This window comes from Cervus elaphus, chromosome 31 (genome assembly GCF_910594005.1).
Source record: "Cervus elaphus chromosome 31, mCerEla1.1, whole genome shotgun sequence".
In the NCBI taxonomy this organism is placed as follows: Eukaryota; Metazoa; Chordata; class Mammalia; order Artiodactyla; family Cervidae; genus Cervus; species Cervus elaphus.
The window spans coordinates 22109229-22131820 of record NC_057845.1 but is presented as its reverse complement, the minus strand read 5'-3'; the positions used below and the strand labels follow the sequence as shown (position 1 = coordinate 22131820).

Genomic DNA, 22592 nt, shown 5'->3' with positions numbered 1-22592 from the left:
CATACCCAAGGAAATAAGTGTGAAATGCTGAAATTCACTTTTTGACATGATGAAATTTGCTTGTACATGTAAACTTGAGCTTCAATTTTGATATCTCTATTGAATGTGAGAAAAGGAAGTCAGAGGCCATTGTCTGTAAGTAGGTGGGAAGCTTTAATAGAAAACCATTGCCCTTGTAAAATGGTTATGTCAGTGCATGACATTCACCATAAGGATAAATCAGAAGTATCCCCTTTCCAAAACATCTATAATACTGCAAAGATAGTCCTCTTGGCTCCAGGAATGTTGTTGAAGGTGATGAGATTTGCCCTTGAGAAGTTGTACCATGGTTGTGCAGCAGAAATTTGTGTCACTTTATTAATTCAGTAAATCTCTACTTGAAAAAGAACTGTGAAAATATCTTCTAGAAATGAAAATAAGAGTTATTAAGTAAAAAAAGAAGAAAAAAAATGGAACACGAGTTTAATATATTAGAAATAGCTAAAGAATGTGTTAGTAGTCTGTAAACTATATGAGAAGAAATTACCCAACATGTAAAAGATAGCTAAAAAGATAAAAAATATGGAGAAAGGTTGAATGACATGGCAAATAAAATGAGTAGGTCTAACATACATTAATTGATGTTACAGAAGGAGAGGAAGGAGTGGGTCAGAGGCAGAATTTAAAGAGATCATCACAGAAATTTTTTAGAAGTGAAAAGATAACTTATAATTTCATGAGTCTACAAATTCAATTAGGAAAAATTAAAAGAAACCCACACCTAAATTCTTTATAGTGATACTCCAGAACACTTAAGACTGAGAAAATCTTAAAATTTCTTAGAGAAAAAAGTAGAATTGTCTTAAAAATAGTGACAGTGAAAGTGACAAATTCTGCAAATTTATATGGCCATAAGACATGAAAATACTGGAAAATAATTTTCAGTGACTGGAAAGAAAATAACTGCCAGAATTCTGTGGTATGGGGTAGCCTCACCAGGGTGTTTTTCTTTTTCATTAGGGCTCTAAAGTCATTTCTGAAAGGCAAAGAATTATTAATGTTTCTCCTGTTCATGGATCTACCATCTCCTGTACTCACAGATGTGGGGGGTTGTAGTGCCTCCACTGCTACAAAATCAGTGTGCCCCTTTTCAGTAGTTCTAGTTTTACCTTTTTTCCCCAATAATTGTCTACTTCCCTGAGGTTTAACCCAGACAGGCTGATGCAGGAGAGCAATAACGTTTCTGTAAAATGTACGTGGGCCCTTTGTACCTCCTGCTTTGGCTTATTTGGGGGCTTCCCAGGTGGCACGAGTGGTAAGGAATTCACCTGCCAATGCAGGAGACGTAGGAAATGAGAGTTCATTCCCTGGGCTGGGAAGATCCCCTGGAGAGGGGCATGGCAACCCACTTTAGTATTCTTGCCTGGGAATCCCATGGTCAGAGCCGCCTGGTGGGCTACAGTCCGTGGGGTCTCAGAGTCAGACATGATCAAGTGACTTAGCACACACGCATGCGCGCGCATCCTCTTCATACCTCCTGCTTTAGCTTACATGGGCCACTGTAGAGGAACTGGTGAGCAGTGTACTCATCCGAGTAATCTTTATTTTTACACTCTTAGATCATTCAGTCCAACAGAGAATTCTAGGTGTCTGAATTAAAATTAAGATTGGGAGCCACTTGGAGGGTTTACCAACCAGAACAGCCTAGAGTTGTCATTAGGGAAAGAAAAAAGCAACATGTCCAGGAATGGTTGGGGCAGGATTCTGAATTTTAAAAACCTATAACTTTAAAGTTGTAGGTTTCTGTAACTGTCACTCTTCATCTTGGTCAGTACCTAGGAAGCAGTTATGAGGGTTGAATGGCTTAAGATGATGTTTGGAACAGGAGTAGATTAGGGGGGCAATTACAAGTCTTTTGAAGTGAGTTTGTAAGGATACTTTTAAGGCTCAACAATAACAGATGTCCATGGATGGTAGAGCATGTAGAAGGTCCATCCAATTCTTTAACTATCATTCCTTGTTTGAGTGGCTCTTATAAGGTATACCATTGTCAGATTACAAGTTGAAAAAGTGGAAAATATTAAACACTGGTTTCAAGGGCCGCAAGAGTATGGCATGAGATGACCAGTCAGACTGGGATAGCAAAACTGTAACTCAAAAAAAAGTGTCAGCAGCCATGAGCACCACCGATAGTCCTGAGAAGGGTCAGAATGCAGACTGGAAGGTGAGCAAAGGCCAGTGTAGTCAGTCTGTGCAGAGGGGGCAAGGCGTGCTCACCACTGTAGAAACACATCTGCTTTGGATAGGAAGGAGTTACCTATCCAACATGCAGTTTCCGTGGCAGAAACACAGAGTTCTTTGACTGGCATTCAGTAAATGATTGTGGACTAGTTGCCCTGTGGGATATGATGATAGGTTACAGCAGTAGTGGTAAGCTCTGGTGCAAGCTTGGTGAGTCACCTCATTGGAGAACAGCCATCACAGTACAGCCAACACAATGACTAAAATTAGAAAGACTGACATGCCAAATATTGCTAAGTATGTAAAGCAATTGGAAAGGGTCGTATTTGTTGGTAAGAATGTATAATGGTATAACCTCTTTGGAAAACTGAAGATTTTTAGTGTATTTCTACATATATTATGCTTGGAATTAGCATAGCCCATGTTTGCACTCCTCGGTCTAGACCCTTGAGGAAGGAGCGCATAGTGCCTTTATTGATCAGAACTAAAAAGTGTAAACAGCCAAATATTTGTAAGAGCAGAATAGTGAACAGTGGTGGTACATTCACACAATGGAATACAAAACATTTTCCAGATACTTTTAAAAAATGTGGAGGAATCCCCAGAGCAACATGCTGAGTGAAGGAGACTTGACGCTAAAGAGTAACTGCTCTGTGAATCCATTTACGTGATATTTAAGGACAGGCATAACTAATCTATGGCGGTAGAAGTGGTCAGAATGCTGATTATCTGAGAACTAGAGAGGACACTGTTTGTTGGAAAAAGGGCATGAGAGAATTTTTGGGAATGATAGAAATTTTCTGTATCTTGGTCTGGGTGGTGGTTACATAGGTGTATTGATTGGTAAAAATTTCACTGGACTGTACATTTAAGTTTTGTGTATCTTATATACAAATCATCTCTCAATAAAATACTTTTACCAGGGAAAAAATGTATTTAGCTATGTTAATTGATAATATACAAAAAGTTATATTTTTATGTATAATAAAGAATGACAAGGAGAAAAAATTTTAAAGCTACCATTTATTTTTTTTTTCCATTTATTTTTATTAGTTGGAGGCTAATTACTTTACAGTATTGTAGTGGGTTTTGCCATACATTGACATGAATCAGCCATGGATTTACATGTGTTCCCCATCCCGATCCCCCCTCCCACCTCCCATCCCTCTGGATCTTCCCAGGGCACCAGCCCTGAGCACTTGTCTCATGCATCCAACCTGAGCTGGTGATCTGTTTCACCCTTGATAGTATACATGTTTCGATGCTGTTCTCTCTAAACATCCCACCCTCGCCTTCTCCCACAGAGTCCAAAAGTCTGTTCTGTATATCTGTGTCTCTTTTTCTGTTTTGCATATAGGGTTATCGTTAACATCTTTCTAAATTCCACATATATGCGTTAGTATACTGTATTGATCTTCATCTTTCTGGCTTACTTCACTCTGTATAATGGGCTCCAGTTTCATCCATCTCATTAGAACTGATTCAAATGAATTCTTTTTAATGGCTGAGTAATATTCCATGGTGTATATGTACCACAGCTTCCTTATCCATTCTTCTGCTGATGGACATCTAGGTTTAAAACTACCATTTATAACACATAAAACTATTAAAGACCAGGAATAAAAAAGAAATGTGCAAGAACTTCTAAGAAGAGAATTATTAAATAACACTGAGACATATTAATGAATATGGAAATAATTGGAAATATATTGTATTTTACAAATTGAAAGATTTAAGGTTGTAAAAACTGATTAGCTCTCCTTAAATTGACTTATGGATTTAGTGTGATCCCAGTCAAAATACCCAGTTTTTTTTTTTTTTTTCTTTTTTGTTAAAGGAAATGTAGATGATTCTTTCACCCTCTATCCCTCCCTTCCACCTTCTTTCACTTTTTTTTTCCCGGTTGATGTGTATAGCTTAAATGACATGGAAATTTTCTGGTATGTTGCTTGCTTAAAATGGATTTGAATGATCAAAATGGAATGTTTTCTGTAGTGCAATTTAAATACACAGACACACACACACACAAAAGCCCTCAAAATTGGTAGTAGGAATGGGAACATTTACTATAAGTAAGTACTTTAAAGATTTCCTTCAATATTGTGTGTGGAAGGAAAAGAGACAGCAAAAATGTTTTGTCATCTTTTTCTATTGTTGAATGTCTTAGTCATGACTAGTGTTGGGAAGGTAAAGTGATTCTAGTTGGGGTTGATTTTGGGGGTTGCCTTTCTCAGTATGCTACATTTTGTTATAAGCTATTTCTGAGCTCTGAGATTTGCAGTGTTGTTTTTTATTCTCTCTCTCACTGTCTCTTTAAAGTCTAGGTAGAATCATTGGCTTTACTTTGGTGAGGCCAGGAAGGAACCCTTATGAGGAATTGGTTTATATAAAATTTATATTCATAATGCCAGAACTGGACTCTCGAAAAGGACAAGAACTTGGGACTGGAGGGCTCATATTTGGGCTAGAGGTTGGGCTTTTCCAAATGACAGTAATAATAACAAAGAGCAACATCTGATATTTAACATTATATTTCAAACACTTGTTTAACTCCATTTTTTTTTAACCAAGGAATGAAACAAATCCCTGTTTCTATCCTCTGATGCTGATAGGAGAGACTGGTTGGATCATAATTTTGTGCAGTGTAATAAATGTGTTTATAAGGTCCTTTAAAAGCTGGGAGGCACACATAGGAGGAAACCTACTGGGGCATGTTGTAAGTCCCTAGTGATTACAAAACTGAATATGTTGTAAGTTCTAAATCAAGGTGATCACAAAGTCATGGCATTCTTTCATCCACCATTTCTAGGTACCATATTTCTACCATATTACCACCTGGTTAAGGAATATTGTAGGGCTTCCCAGGCAGCACTAGTTGTAAAGAACCCACCTGCTAATGCTGGAGACACAAGAGACACGGATTCGACCCCTGGGTCTGGAAGATCCCCTGGAGGTGGTGGTGCTTTTTGTCAGTTGCTTAGTCATGTCTGACTCTTTGCGACCCAATGGACTGCAGCACACCAGGCTTCCTTGTCCTTCACCATCTCCCAGAGTCTGCTCAAACTCATGTTCATTGTGTTGGTGATGCCATCCAACCATCTTATTCTCTGCCTTCCCTTTCTCCTCTTACTTTCAGTCTTTCCCAGCATCAGGGTCTTCTCCACTGAGTTGGCTTTTCGCATCAGGTAGCCAAATTATTGGAGTTTCAGCTTCAGCATCAGTCCTTCCAGTGACTATTCAGAATTGATTTCCTTTAGGATTGACTGGTTTGATCTCCTTGCTATCCAAGGGACTCTCAGTAGTCTACTCCCCTTGAAGAGGAAATGACAACCCACTCCAGTATTCTTGCCTGGGGAATCCCAGAGACAGAGGAGCCTGGTGGGCTACAGTCCATAGGGTTGCAAAGAGTTGGACTTGACTGAATGATTTAACACACACAAACAGAGAATTATAAGTCTATATCTTTAAAACTCATATTTTTATTATAATGTATGATGATCTCTACCATATGATGGAATTCAGTTATATGTATAATTATATACATTTATATACTTTTAATTATGTGTACACATGCATATAAGGGCTTTCTTTATGGCTCAGCTGGTAAAGAATCTGCCTGCAATGCTGGAGACCTGGGTTTGATCGCTGGGTAGGGAAGATCCCATAGAGAAGGGAAAGGCTACCCAATCCAGTATTCTGGCTTGGAGAATTCCATGGCCTGTGTAGTCCCTGGGGTCACAAAGAGTCGGACATGACTGAGTGACTTTCACACATGCACATATAGTTGAAAATTTTTTTACATCTTAGTTCACTTTGAGAAGTAGGGAACATGTATATCTTGAGCTCTATTCAGTTATTACAGCTTGTGTCCAGTTTTTCCTTTGTAGAAAAAAAGATCCATGGGAATGCTGGGGAGATGGTATCTTCAGTTTATATTCTTGACTTTCTTTCCCTCCTAGCTTGTAACAAAAAGTTCAGGTAAGCTGCTCGGTCCTAGAAAATACATTCGAGGCCATACATTTCCCACCATAAAAATCAAGAGATGTATTTTCTTGGTGGGAGGGGACTGAAGAAAGGGTGACTGAATTAACTGTATTGAAACATTTAAAAATAATACCTTCTAGTTTTTAGTAATCTTAACTAGATCTGGAATTAGAAAAATATTGTTACCTCAGAGCAATCTGAATTGTAGATTTGGAATGGGCTGTTGACAGGTATGGGGAGCAGGAGACCTAGTTTTACTCAGTGTTGTCTTGAGGCCCAGTCTCATTTTGTTACTAACTTCATGTGACTTACGTATATATTTTAATTTTTGTAGATTGGGTGTATTTTGTAGAAAACAACTCTTCTGAAGTTTTCCATAACTAATGTCTACGTGACCTGTTGCCTGGTCATTATGATACAAGTGATCTGATGTGTTGGCATTAAAAAGGGTTATTTCTATTTCATTTTATTATAACTAGAGTTTTAAGTTAGTATTTTATTACAACTAGAAGTTTAAAAGCATATAGTGGTAGAGGATCATCCACCTAGGAGATTTATGAATGAGTGTGGCTCTCCTTGACTTTCGACTAGTTTATGCTTTTGGAATATACTATAGAATTTTTTTTTTTAATGGCTATTATACCTGCCCACCAGTACTAGTCAGTTGCTGGATGCCTCTTCTGCCTTTTATATTAGGTTGGTGCAAAAGTAATTGTGGTTTTGCATTGTTGAACTTTGCTGTTTGATACTGGAATAAATTCTTAAATGTAGTTATATGTCATTAAAATGCACATTTCTTTTTTTTTTGCTAATGACTTATTACTTGCTGTTTATATATATTTTATATATGGAAATGATGTTAGGAAAAAAAAAACAAATTCGAGCAATTTTCTTGTTTGAGTTCAAAATGGGTAGTAAAGCAGCAAAGACAACTGAATATGAGCAATGCATATAGCCCAGGAACTGCTAAAGAAATGTACAGTTCAGTGGTGGTTCAAGAAGTTTTGCAAAACTTTGAGACAAGAGCCCTGAAGATGAGGAGCTCAGTTGCTGATGATCAGAAGTTGACAATGACCAATTGAGAGCCATCATCGAAGCTGATCCTCTTAACACTACACGAGAAGTTGCCCAAGAACTCAAGTGTTGACAATTTTGAGGTTATGTGGCATTTGAAGCAAATTGGAAAGGTGAAAAAGTTTGATAAGTGGGCGCCTCATGAACAAATAAAAAAATTGCCATTTTGAAGTGTTGTCTTCTCTTATTCTGTGCAACAACAATGAGCCGTTTCTTGATCGGACTGTGACATGTGATGAAAAGCGGGTTTTAGATGACAGCGTGCCCATGGCCAGTCGGTGGTTGGACTGGGAAGAAGCTCCAAATCACTTCCCAAAGCCAAACTTGTACCAAGAGTCATGGCCACTGTTTGGTGATCTGCTGCCCTCTGATCCACTATAGCTTTCTGAATCCAGGGAAACCATTACATCTGAGAAGTATGGTCAGCAAATTGATGAGATGCACTGAAATCTGTAACAGCTGTAGCTGGCATTGGTCAGCAGAAAAGACCCAATTCTTCTCCACAGCAATGCCTGATCACACGTCACATAACTTCGGAAGTTGAACAAATTGGGCCATGAAGTTTTGCCTCATCATATTCGTCTGACCTCTTGCCAACCAACTACCACTTCTTCAAGCATCTTGACATCTTTTTGCACGGAAAACATTTCTACAACCAGCAGTAGGTGGAAAATGCTTTCCAATAGTTTGGTGAATCCCAAAACACAGATTTTTATGCTGTAGGAATAAACAGACATTTCTCATTGGCAAAAATGTGTTAATTGTAATGGTTCTTATTTTGATTTAGCATAGGTATGTTTGAACCTTGTTATAATGATTTAAAATTCAGGGTCTGAAACTGTAGTTACTTTTGCACCAACTAATAAATGACCACTGGCACTAATTCTTTCCTGTTTGTAATATATTTGCTACTTTTCCCAGAACCCATTGCTTGTTTTAGTTTGTTCTTTTCTGATTACCAATGTAGAAATAAGATTCGTTAATTTATACTTCTAGATATCCGTATGTAACAAAAGGAACAGACTTTTCAAATGAAAATTGCTCCCACTTACGAAAGTCAATAAATGATTAAATATACCTTTTTTATATAAAACAGACTTTGGAGTTATATTTACCTTTTGTATACTATGTGTTAACCTTTCTCTTTCAAAGTGGTCATCTTGTACAAATTTAATTTGTACAGTTGATTTTTCTTGTGTCATGCTAAATTGTGCAAGGAACAGTAGAAAGTCTCTCAAGTTGGCTCTTTGACTTCCCTTTTATGTTCTTGAGAACTCATTTTTGATTAGAGTGGGATGTTCCAGATAAACATTGATATTCTCAAGTCCCGAATCATCTAACTAAATACCTTCCAAGGAGTTCTAGCACTGTTTATTGTTAAATAATTTAAGAGAAAAAGCCTCTAGGGGCTGAGGTTCCTTTTGAGAGTTGATAGTTGGGCAGAGAGTCCTGCTGCTAATGCTAGATCACTCTTAAAAGTGTAAACTGTTTATTTTTAAATATGTGAGTTTACTTTGACCTTTACATTTTAATGCATCATGTTTTCTGCTCCCCCCCACAACCCAGTATGTGATTTAATTGATTCCCAAAGAAAAACTCTATCCTATATTCATATAAGTTATTTTAAGTAATACTGATTTGGAATCTAATGCACTGTATATAAGGTCATATTACAAAGTTAGAGATGAAAAATATTCTGCTTTTCCTCCATAATTAAGGAAGATAGCTGTATTAGTTTGATTTTTATCTAATAGAGCAAAATCTTTAGGATAAAAATAGTGTAGCATGAATGAGATTTTTTTTCAAGAAGCCAAAAAGTTGAAAAAACTCATACTAACTGAGATTTTTGTAGTGAACATAAAATGAGTTAAGATATTTGGCTGTTATTCATGATAATTTGGAATAGTAAGTAACACATGTCTTGAGTAGGCAAAATGCATGTTTAGTTTATATGTAGGGATTAGGGTTTTTCAGCATTTTCTTGCTTAAGAGCAAGATAAACACCATTAAGCAGAGTAGCATTACTGTTAGTCATGTTTAGATATGTTTTAGATATTCTGTAGATGTACTTATTTTGAAGAAGTTTATCTTTTATTATTCTGATATGTAGATGTTTATTGCAGTAGATTTTTCTCTAGGCAAACTATTGGGGAATGAAGTGAACACATAAATATTCTCTCCCCTTATTTTTCAGTAGCTGTTGTAGAGTATGGATCTGTAGAACTGAAAGGAACCCTAGAATTTACCTTAACTTTTTTTTTAAATATAAAAGGAAATTAATGATCAGAGGGATGAAAGTGCAGTTTTTTAATTTTTAATTTTCTTATGATTCAAAGAAATTCTTATAAAAACTAATCATTATGTATATTATAAATATGTACTTCAATACAATGACTTTTCAGAAAACTTATCTAGGTACTATATTCCTGATATTAAGCCTCTAATTTGTTGAAATATAACTTAATATATCTATTTCCTATTATGTAATGCTATCTTTTTGCAATTAAAATCTGTTTTCTGAGGAAAAACTGCTGCCTGTGTTTTGATCTATTAGCATTGCTACTGCTATGTTCTTGAAAACTAGAACTATGCTGTGTTCTAGAAAACTAGAATCCACTTGAGCAAATTTAGTGTTAAGTATTCCTTTTCCAAATGCATTGTCTAGACCTTAATTTATCAAAATCCTTAGTTTATAGTATAGTGTTTTCTACAGTACAGTGCTAAATCAATGCTGTATTTTTTCACCATTATTTTCTACCCATCGTTTAAGAGTTCTTGAGGCCAGCATAGCGGAAAATAAAGCATGTTTGAAGAGGACACCAACTGAAGTTTGGAGAGATTCTCGAAACCCTTACGATAGAAAAAGGCAGGACAAAGCTCCTGTTGGACTAAAGAATGTTGGCAATACTTGCTGGTTTAGTGCTGTTATTCAGGTAAGGATCTTTATACAGGTCTTAACTGGTGGGCCTGGCAGCAGTGAAAAGTGGGTTGGAGTTGTGTTTCTTTTTAGTTGTTATATATATACATACACACAGACACACACACACACACACTGCAAACAAGGTTTTAATATGCCTTTCTACTAACCTAGTTTGGCGATTGCAGTATTCCTCACTCCACTTTGTTCTTCATTCCCAGTATGGACTTTTCATGATAAAACACTGCCAATGCCTTATTCAGAATTAATTTCTCCTCCTTCTCTGTTGTTGGGAATTGTCAGAGTGAAAAGAAAATATTTTTGTATATAAATCCCTGCAAATTTAGGAAAGAATATAGCCAAGATGGGGCTTCCCTGGTGGCTCAGATGGTAAAAACAAAAAAACAAAAAAAAATCTGCCTGCAGTGCAAAACACCTAGGTTTGATCCTGGGTTGGGAACATCCCCTGGAGAAGGGAATGGCTACCCACTTGAGTATTCTTGCCCGGAAAATTCCTCAGATAGAGGAGCCTGGTGGGCTACAGTCCATGGTGTCACAAAGAGTCGGACCTAACTGAGTGACTAACACTTCACTTCATAACCAAGATAGGAAACCAAGACTGTTTTTTTGTGTGTGTGAGTCAGATCAGATTTATTTATCTATAATAGAAAATGTCATTCAGTAATTATAGTCATTTAAGTACTTTTTTTATAAAAGAGGACATTTTATTTCAGGAGGAAATAAATTGACAAATAATTCTTAATACATATGTGAGAACGAAAGAATAAAAATCAATTAAGAATAACATTTTCTTTCTAACTTGGAATGTTTTATTGAGCTTCTTATTCTAAAATGAAAAATATTTGTATGCATAGATAACCATCTTTTAAATTTGGACTTTTTTTTTTTTTAACTCTTACATGATATGACTATTGTCATAATTCTTTAGTATTCTCAGACATTGGTAATGTTATCTTTCAAATTGTGAAACCTTAAACTAAACAATCTCCTTAAGTTAAATAACCTATGTGTAATAACATGCTCTTAGTTTTAATTACTCTTTAGGAAAATTAATATTTGTGCTTAATTTCCTAATATAGCTGAACTGTAGCTCATTTAGTGTTTCTGATGAGTCTTTTTAAATCAATAGATGTTTTCTAGTTTACATCATTTTACATTCAAAATACCTCTTCATTTTGTCCATTTCCAACCTGAATACAGTATTAACTTTCATATGATATTAAAGCAACTAACAGGTTATTAAATTTTTCTATTCTAAAGGTTATTAATTGTGTTCTCTAGGTAATTAATTTTTTTTTTCTACTTCAGTGTTATAATTTCCAGCTCTTTTCTGTCTTTTTGCTTCTGGCAAATAGTATTACACAATTTGGTTTTCTTTGGTTTTCTGGTTTCGTGCCTCACTTTTATTCAACTATGGTACACACCATTTAATAACACAACATGTTATTTGTTTTCCAGGCTATTAAAATATTAAGGAATACTTGGAATTAACATGAATTTGTAATAATGCTTTTGTTTTTGGTCTTGAGTATGCATTAATTATCCACTTACATGCTAGCAATATCTCAAATTTTATTTGCTATCTTAATGCTTGCACTGCTAGTAAATTCTTTTGCATTTCATTGTTTAAATTTCATAATTTAGTTGTCACTTTAAAATGTGAAACACAATTTTAAGGCTGTGATCTGAGTGCTTATGAGTATGTTTTGCTGCCTGTATTTGGATTCTACCTTTACACTATTACGGCCAGTAAATGAGGCTCATTGATTAGCATCTTCTCTTAGAAAACTGTAGGAAGTAAGAAAGTGCTTGCAGAGAATCAGTATTTGTTAGTTAGAATTGGTGCTTTAAACATCTAGAAGAAACAACAGATAACCTTGAAAATTTTGGCTTCTAATGAAGTAATAGGATACTGTCTTTTGGGAATGTAGAAAAACAGTAAGCTTCAGTTTAGGAAATTGTAGATGGGAAAAAAAAATTTGTCTAGTGATGACTTTGTTTTGTTTTTGAATGTAACTTTAAAATCTCTTAAACCATTTTAAGTAGCTTTTAATTTTCACTTCTAGTAATTGAAATATTTTATTTTTTCATTCCTTGACATTTACTTAATTCAACAGACATCTAAAATATGTTTATCATAATTAATTGAACTTTTCACTTATGAAAGGAACTTTGGGTAGGAAATCTGTATTAGTGTTGGGAGTTTTTAATTTTTTTTTCAAAGCAAGTTGGAACTTGTTCAAATTGTGACATAAATGCACTATAAAGTTTCAGTTACAAAAATTTTCTCAGGGATGGAATTTACTTAGTTGGCAAGACTAGTGTGAAACAACTGGGAATTCTCTTCTTTAAAAGTATTTCTACCGATTATAGTTTATAGGAATTACAAACCTCTAACTTCAGAGTAGGTAACGGTGGGTAAGCTACAGAAGATACAGCTTTGTTATACTTGCTCCTTTAGGTAATGAGACCTAAGTATTTTGGAAGAAAAGAGGAACAGAATATCAGGAAGGGATTGTTAGCAAAAAGAAATTGTGCAGAAAGTGGCTTACATAACTTTTGGATGCTAACAATATTAGCCTGACTGTCTTTAGATTGGGTATCAACCACTTAACTAGTCAGGATTATTTTCATCCTGTTCAAAAGCAACTTTTATGCAGATGGTACTATTTGGGGCTGCTTTTTCTACTCTGTTCCTCTCTCTAGTTTGGGGTGTTAAGTTCAAGTAAGTCATGAGTTCTCCTGACCCTTAGCACCATTCCCATTTGGAATCCTCTGAGATGCTCAGAAGTAAGGTGCTTCTGCTTCTTGGTTTGCCTGCTACAGTCCCAGTTTATTCCTATTGTAGATGCGTCAGCACTTATTAATTCCTTGTAGAGCCCTTTTTTGTCCTCAGAAGAGTTGTGGGTTGGATGATAAGGTTTATGAACCCGAGTCAGTTAAGTTCAGTTATATCCCAAGTCTAAACTTTCCTATATTCCACAGAAGGAGAGAGTAGTTGTCTGATACCTCTCTGTCTGGGAAGGCCATAGGGATTTAATTGCTCTGTATACAGACTTTCATCTTTTAATCAGGCCACTCTGTTTTTCTCACACTTTGAAACTTATCTGTTACTATTTCATTTTTAAATATTAATAATCCACCAAGGACAATTTATGTTGGTTTTCCTTAGTATCTTTCATCATAGAGAGTTTATATCTCCTTCTGCTCTCTTATCATCACTTTTTTTGTTTTCCATAAATTATGTATTTAAACTCTCACCCTCCACGAGTTTAGTCAAATTCTTAACAGATTTCAGAATTCATATACTGGCTTTGAGCTCAATAAAAGGATACTTGTTTTCAATGTGTATGACTCACAAATGTAATTTAGACAGTAGTGGTGATTACACTTTCCCACCCCTTTTGAAGAAATATGTTGACCAATACTACTACTATGCCCGATCTAGAGTATAGATTGGGGCTTAAAATGAGTTCCTGTGATTTGTTGTGATAATCCATGGTCATAAATTCTGCTTTGGGTAATAGCATATTAAGTTCTTTTCAGTCATCTACTTGGTCATATATTGCTGGAGTCTAAAAACAAAAATGAAGCCAGTGTTTTGAAGGCATCGTAAGCCCTAAAGCATTGAGGAATTTTGAGGCTACACTTTGAGAGAACAGGATTTTCAGACAGTAAGCTTCATTTTTTGGGCTGTTTTATCTTTGAGAAAACATCTACTTCTGCTTTATTGACTACACCAAAGGCTTTGACTGTGTGGATCACAACAAACTGTGGAAAATTCTTAGAGATGGGAATACCAGACCACCTGACCTGCCTCCTGAGAAATCTGTATGCACGTCAAGAAGCAACGATTAGAACTGGACATGGAATAATAGACTGGTTCCAAATCGGAGAAGGAGTACATCAAGGCTATATATTGTCATCCTGCTTATTTAACTTATATGCAGAGTACATCATGAGAAACACTGGGCTGGATGAAGCACAAGCTGAAACCAAGATTGCCGGGAGAAATATCAATAACCTCAGATATGCAGATGACACCATACTTAACGGCAGAAAGCAAAGAAGAACTAAAGAGCCTCTTGATGAAAGTGAAAGAGAAGAGTGAAAAAGTTGGCTTAAAGCTCAACATTCAGAAAACTAAGATCATGGCACCTGGTCCCATCACTTCATGGCAAATAGATGGGGAAACAATGGAAACAGTGAAAGGCTTTATTTTGGGGGGCTCCAAAATCACTGCAGATGGTGACTGCAGACATGAAATTAAAAGACGCTTACTCCTTGGAAGAAAAACTATGAGCAACACAGACAGCATATTAAAAAGCAGAAACATTACTTTGCAAACAAAGGTCTGTCTAATCAAAGATATGGATTTTCCAGTAGTCATATGTGGATGTGAGAGTTGGACTAGAAAGAAAGCTGAGTGCCGAAGAATTGATGCTTTTGAACTATGGTGTTAGAGAAGAAAGACTCTTGAGAGTCCCTTGGACTGCAAGGAGATCCAACCAGTCCATCCTAAAGGAAATCAGTCCTGAATACATTGGAAGGACTGATGCTAAAGCTGAAATTCCAGTACTTTGACCACCTGATGCGAAGAAATGACTCATTGGAAAAGACCCTGATGATGGGAAGGATTGAGGGCCAGAGGAGAAGGGGACAACAGAGGATGAGATGGTTGGATGGCAACAACGACTCAATGGACATGAGTTTGAGTAAACTCCAGGAGTTGGTGATGGACAGGGAGGCCTGGGGTGCTGCAGTCCACGGGGTCTGAAAGAGTCCGGCATGGCTGAGCAACTGAACTGAACTGATCTTTGAGGCAGTTTTAGAAGTGGCTGCTGATTGGCTGGAAGCTAAGCAAAGTTTCACACAAGATTGAAAACCTTGGAAACAAGATTGAAAACCTTGGAAACACCTAAGATTTTCAGTTGAATTCTAAAGGGCTAGACTCTAGGATTACCTGAGAATTGAGTAGAGGCCAGGCTTTATAACTTGTGAATCCCAGCTTAAGATCATCTCACAATTGACTGGATCAAGGTAATATAGGATTGCAAATGCTTTAGTCTTGCTGCCTGCCAGAAGGAAATGTAAATTTTGGTGGAAGATAATACCATCTTGATCTTTGAACTTTCTCCAGTTGTTTACATACAATGTCTAGCCCTCAGTTATTCGTAATTGGTCATATCAGAAAATAAGACATGTCCCCAAATTAAGAGAAAATAATGGATAATTAGAAATCTAACTATGTAGGGAAAAGTTAAAATTGAATGGTTTGTTATATAACTACTAATATGCTTAAGAAATTAGAAGCATAACTGAGAATTTTTGATAGAAAACTAAAAACTATTAAAGAAGAAATTTTAAAGCTGAAAAATATCGTAAATTAAGTTAGAATATCAGTGGATGAAATTTGCAGTATATTAGACACAACTGAAGGATACACACAGCGTGACCAGAGAATTAGTCAACTGGACAGTTTGTCTGAGGAACATTTTCACACTAAAGCCATGAAATACAGATGAGAGCATAGAAGAGATATTTTGGACATGGAGTAAATTGTACTAACACAGTTTATTTGTGGTTCCAGAGGGAAACTAAAAAGGAAATAGGATAAAAACAATATTAGAAGAGATGACGAAGAATATTCTGAACTTGATGAAAGAAATCAAGCCACAGATTCGGGAAGCAATAGGAACCAAGTAGTATGAACATAAAGGATACTGCACAAAAGCACATCATAGTAAAATAGAAAAAACTCAAGACTGAGAAAACCCTAAAAGTAGCCGGTAGGAAGAAGATCTATCGCTTCAATAAAGGAGCAAAAATAAGACTGACAGTTGGCTTCTCAACAGAAATACTATATTTAACATGCTGGGAAAAGATAACTGGCCATCTCAAATTCTATAACTAGTAAAGACCCATGCCAGGGGAAATCTAAAGGGTGTTCAAAAAGAAGTAAAAATATTTTTCAGTAGGAGCTCAGAGGATAGAAGTGGATTCAACTTCTCTAGACTTGTCATTCTTTTTCCTATGTAAATCCCTTATAAGAACAGTCCATACTTTGACCTCTACTTTTATCCCATTTCTTTAGGACTCATTGCTGCTATCTTACCATTTTATTGGAAAGGCGACTTCCCAACTGCTAAATATAAAGATTATTTTCCTGCCCTTACCTTCTTTGGATGTGGCAACCTCCAACCTTTACTAATCTTCTTCATGAAATTTGCCAGTGATTAATTCATGTACTTCAGAATCTCTGGTACTTTATATCTTTGTTGAGAAATTCCAGACATAAACATTTTTTAAAGCTCTGCTGTTACTCTGATGCACTACTATGTTTGAAAGCTTTCTCTACTCCTTTTTCTTCTGTGCCCTTAGACTCGCCACTTCTATTACTATTCATATTTTGTTTTATACCTCTTTTTCCTTTGGCTTTTAAATGCTTCTTAAGTTTCTGATTTTGGTCTATTGTATTCCCATTCTTTCTAGTTTATATAACATCCGCTCTCATTGTTTTTAAATTGCAATCACAAGGTAGTATGAAAGTCAGAGACGACTTGGTGTGTTTTACCCTCTGCTGCCTGTCTTCCTTGTGTCTGGCATGTCGTGGGTGCTCCATAAATATTTGTTAAAAGAATGCATAAATAAATATGTTCATATTGTTTACCAAAGAAATACTTCAGGTCACAATTATCAGTTTTATGGTTTTACATTTCATATATAGGTCTTTGATTTGCATCTATGTACATCTATATCTGACTCTATTTATAGTGGACCAGTTTTCCCAACATCCAATACTAAACAAATTTTTGTTTTCTTATTGGCTTATGATGCTATGTTTATTTCCTAGCTAGTTGGCTAGCCCATCTTTTACTAAGATTTTAATGCATCATCGCCTCTTGTACAATGATTTTTGAACTTCATAAACTATGACTCTCAGAAAGGAATACATTTTACATTGTGAAACACTTTACACATATGTATGACAGTTTCACCAATGAAAATTTTATAAATAATACTCTGGTAAATTTACTCTTTATGACATGTTCTAATATTTTCCATTACATTTTATTTCATTTTTTAAAGTTAATGTTTATCTTGACATTAATGGATTGCAAGCTATAGTTTAAAAGGGTAACTCCAGGAAACTTTTCCATGAGCATCTTTCCATATGCTTTCATTATACTCTATGTGATCAGTATTACTGTATTTTTGTGTAACATTGCTGTCGTTTTAATTAAATATTGTTTCCTTCCTAAGCTGTGTCTCCTTGACCATTAGTGATAATACAAAATTTCTTTGAGTCTCTATAACCTGGCATCTGGCCTATAGATTTATTTGTACTGTATTTTTGTAGAATTGATACCTCTAGAAAACTCATATTGTGCATAATATGTTGAAAAAGTTCTTGAGTTTGCATTTGTATACATTTAATTTTGAGGAAACTGCTTAGGCACATAGAAAACTTTTAATAATACATATTATATTTTTTGATATAATTTTCTGCTTTGCAGTACAATAAATATTGTTAATGATCAAGAATATGTCTAAATAAAAGAAGTGTGACTTTTTCTCAGGGAGAAAATAGGCCTTCTTGTGCTAGTGGGAAATATTCTGTATATAAAATAAATCTCTCAGACTAGTTATATTTTTATAGTTCTGTTAATAGAATTTTCCCTTTGGTTATCTTAAATTGTTGTTCTTTTTCAGTCATTATTCAATCTTTTGGAATTCAGAAGATTAGTTCTGAATTACAAGCCTCCATCAAATGTTCAAGATTTACCCCGAAACCAAAAGGTAAAATTATGAAAGACTTTTAAGTCGAGCATATTCTTCTGTGTTTGCTTCTGGTGCCATGCCATGTGCCTAGTCGTGCCTGACCCTTTGCAACCCCACGGGCTGCAGCCTGCCAGGCTCCTCTGTCCACAGAATTTTCCAGGAGTCGGTTGCCATGTCCTATTCTAAAGGATCTTCCCAACCCAGGGATGGAACCCACGTCTCCTGTGTCTCTCACATTAAAGGTGGATTCTTACCCGCTGATCCATGGGGGAAAGTTTGCTTTTGGGATATTTGTGAAATCAAATCTGAAGCAGTGTCAAATTTGAATGTCAACCTGTTAATCTCAACTACAACAGTAACTTAACTATTCTTGGCCAGTATATTGTAAATATGAGTTTTTCTACACATGTGTGTCAGTAATAGGCCGTTTTTTTGGTTTCACTTTAGTAATTGCTTTTTTCTTCTTTTTAGAATGTCAGAGTAATAGGCTACCATTTACAATTCAGGGTCTTTCCTTCTCAAAAATTGTGTGGAAATCAAACATTTTTCATTTATTTCTGTAAACGAATTCTTTAAAGGTTAGTTTTGCCCTGTTTTTGCAGTGTGAGTCTACAGTGTGTAATATTGTTGGGCAATGTAACATGACAGAGAGCACAGAGGGGCAGAGACACATTGCCTGGGTTCTGGCCCCAGAGCTGGTTACTTGATCTAGTTGCTGCTGGTTTTCTTATCTGAAAATAAGGACAGCAGTTGTTTTATAGAGCTTCTGTGAGAATTAAATGAGATAACAAAACAATTAACAAATAAATAAATAAATGAGATAAAGGGCTTAGAAGTACCTGGTACATAGTGGTAGCTTACAGTTAAAGTTGTCCTGAAGAAGATTTAGCTTTGGGACCAGGGACCAAGCTTGATCACTCAGAGCTTTTGTATGGCAGAAGTTTTATTACAGTGAAAAAGGACAGAGAATGCTTCTGACCTAGACATCAGAAGGGGGACAGAGGTGCCCCACTTGCTAGTCTTATCCAGGCCTTATATACTTTTACCAGACTCACTCCCACAACAAACAAATTAACAAGATTAGAACTAACAAAGAAAGGTCTTACCCGACCCACTCCCACAACATATGTCTTAAGATACCAAATTAGTCAGAAGGTTCTTGTTAAAAAGAAGAAACATGTGTTATATAATCATTAGCACACAGCTTAAGGAAAAACATACCTTTGAGCAAGATGAGTTGTTTTATTGTGTAAAGAAAGTTAGTCTTAAAGATTGTTGTCATAACAACTCAGAGTTTAAGAAAAAACATCTTATGTGACTAACATCAAGCAATGTAGAAAAAAACATTTTGTCCCTGTTTCCTCCTTGAGAGCCCGGACCCCTTTCTCCTCCTTGAGAACCCAGACTCCTTCCTTATCAACCTACCTAAGAATTAACTCTCTCAATAGTCAGTACCAGGTGTCAGCTATTGCTAGTTATATTGTTCATACTAGCTTTTCAAAAGATAGGACTGATTCACATTCAGAAATTCATACTTAATGAAAAAGATTAGTTATGGAAATAATATGCTTGGCTGTAAGACTTAATGATCTTATCATAAAGAAACTAGCCATAAAGACAAGGACAAAGAAGTGAAGTTTTAGGTTTCAGTAAAGTGTTGAACTTTGTGTGATCTTTTGTTAGTTGTAATGATACATTATTAAATTATGTTTTCTTTTTAGTCTATCATTTTGAAAACAATTTTCTGCACACATTATAAATGTCGAACATTTATAATGCAAGCTGATGGGAATATAATTTGATTTTTAACCAGCTTTTTGGGCTGTAATCTTTAGCCATAAAGTGTCAGACTAATTGAAAACCATTTTCAGAAGGGAACTAAGATCACCTGACCAACTACTTATACTTCCAAGAAATTAAGCAAACCCCTTTCAGTCATTACAGTTTTTACATGAAACTTTTTGGACTGTTGTCTCCCTCTGTTAACGATTTGGTTAGTTGTTTCTTTTGATGTTTTGGTTGAAGTATATTTATAATTTACATGATTATTTAGAATTATTACTTGCAGTTAGATGTTCATAAGTATCTTTTTTCCCCTATATGTTTCTTAACCTCTTTTGTGTTCCTGGATTTTAGTACTTTACAGAGTTTAGCTTTCTTTTATTCTTTGAATAATTGAATAAGACCTACTTAGTTTTATAATCTTACTTGAAAAACAGTCATGATATCAGTGCCTATGTACAAGAGTTTGGGGTCATGAGAATGTTTAGCTGAATACTAGAGAAATGTATGAATCCAATTTTTTAACACCTTTCTAGGGAAATTTCTCTTAATGGAAGGGTCTGCATGTCTAGGTACCCCTTTAGTTTAAGAAATTAAAATAATTTTAATAATAATTACTGCCATTGGGAAAAATCACTCAACAAGAATACCATGCAGTTTTATAAAAGATTGTTCTACAAGTGGGATATTTCTTTAATTTCACATGATGACAGCAGTATGTATTGTAACTTGACAACTTTGAAGCCAGCATGTGAGATTTAGAGGTAGCCACTGATTAGTGTTACAGTTCAATTCAGTTGAAGTGATAAAAGGCACAGGTTTCAGAAAGGTGTCAGTGTAACCTTAGAAAGTGAAAGTGAAGTCCCTCAGTCGTGTCCGACTTTTTGCGACTCCATGGACTGTAGCCTACCGGTATCCTCAGTCCATGGGATTTTCCAGGCAAGAATACTGGAAAATTGCCATTTCCTTCTCCAGGGGAATCTTCCCGACCCAGGGATCGAACCTGGGTCTCCCGCATTGTAGGCAGACGCTTTACTGTCTGAGCTACCAGGGAAGCCCTTAGTCAGTTATTATTTAATAATCAATTTATAGCAAACTCATCTAGTGTTTACTGCTACACTGAGTCTGAACAGTGTAGCAGTAAACCCTGAGGGTTCACTTCGATCAAATCAGAGATGTATTTGCATACATTATTAAGCAGGATTTTTTTTATTAGCAATTTAAAATTGCAGCAAGCATTATATGTCTGTTGATTGATGGAATGAGATAAAGTCTTTGAAATCAATTTGCATGTGAATAGACTTGTTTATTGCTTCTAGAGGTTGAAACTAATTTTATACATCCATATTTATTTGTGCTATTTGTAATCTTAATGTCTAGGAGAATTGGGAGATTATTAGAAATTTAAAGATAGATTCTCACTGTAAACATCACATCCTTCCCCATTCCCACACATAATCTCTTTTGGCTTAAAAAGCCTCGAACTGATGGGAAAGCATATATTAAATGTTGACAAAACAAAGAGGCATAAGCTTACAATATTTAGAGGTAATCACCATATAATTAATAACCTTATTAATCATAAGGTTATATTATTTAAAGCCTTGATTTAGGGTGAATATTTTCAAATAAACAATATTCTCCCTACTCAGAAGTGAGAAGCATATGAGAAGGAAATGATTTGGGGTTAATACCATAAATATATTACTGAGCAAATATCTGAGGGAGTTTTGAATTTTAAAATAAAAACAGAACATTCTGGAATTTTTATCTTTGGCCATGAAGGTATAACAAGTAGGGTTTACAAGTTTTAGCAAATTTTTAAGGATTCAAGGCATACAGATTATATTTTCCAACCATAGTGAAATTAAGTTAGAAATCAAAAGCAGAAAGATATCTAGAAAATCCCCACATTATTTGGAAATTATTTACACTTCTGAATAACCCCAGGAACAATGAACAAATAAAAATGGAAATTTCAGGGTGTTCTGAACTGAATAAAAATTAAAATGATGTATCAAAATTAGATAGATGTAGCTAAAAGTAGTGGCTAATGGAAAATATATGAACTAAATGCCTTATTAGAAAATAGAGTTTCAAGTTAGTGGCATTAGATTATGTCAGAGAATTAGAAAAAAAGATTAATTTGAAAGCAGAAGAAAGGAAATAATAAAGATAAGAACATGAATCTATGAAATAGACATTAGGGAAACAATAGAGAAAAATTAATGGAATCACGAGATGCTTAAGAATATTGGTAAAACTGATAAACTTCTAGGTAGACTGAGTAAGAAAAAGAGAAGAAACAAATAACCAAATAAATGAAAGAGGTGTAAATCACTGCATAGTCTGCAGACAGTAAAAGAGAATAGTGGGATATTATAAACAACAGACAAATATTTTGAAAGCCAAAGGCTATGGAATGTAACTGATGAAAAGATAAGCTGTGTATTTCATATTAAAGAAATTAATTTTCCAAAAAATAAAATCAATAGCAATAAAATTTATTGGTGAGTTACACCACACATTTAAGGAAGAAATAATACCAATTCTCTACAAGTTTTCTCAGAAAATTGAAGAGATAAAACTTGCAAATTTACCCTGTGAGACCAACATTACACTGAAACCAAAAGTAGAAAAATATGTTTCGAGAAAAGAAAACTACAGATCAATATTCCTTATGAATAATAGAAGGAAAAATTGTGTCAGAATTGGGGCAAGTTGAATGATTCAACACATGGAAAGGACAATACCTCATTGACAAGTGGGATTTGTCCAGGACTGAAAGATTGGTTTAGTGTTGGGAAATGAA

At 35.3% G+C, this 22592-nt stretch overlaps 1 protein-coding gene across 5 annotated transcripts in view; it reads left to right on the top strand.

Moving 5' to 3' along the window:
• Positions 1 to 22592, top strand: part of USP25 (ubiquitin specific peptidase 25) — a 158862-nt gene that overhangs the window by 53231 nt on the left and 83039 nt on the right. For all 5 annotated transcript variants that reach the window (XM_043893206.1, XM_043893204.1, XM_043893203.1 and 2 more), the window contains 2 exons: positions 10049 to 10211; positions 17930 to 18016. In XM_043893206.1, coding sequence (XP_043749141.1) covers positions 10049 to 10211; positions 17930 to 18016 — 250 coding nt within the window. The remainder of the gene's footprint in view (positions 1 to 10048; positions 10212 to 17929; positions 18017 to 22592) is intronic.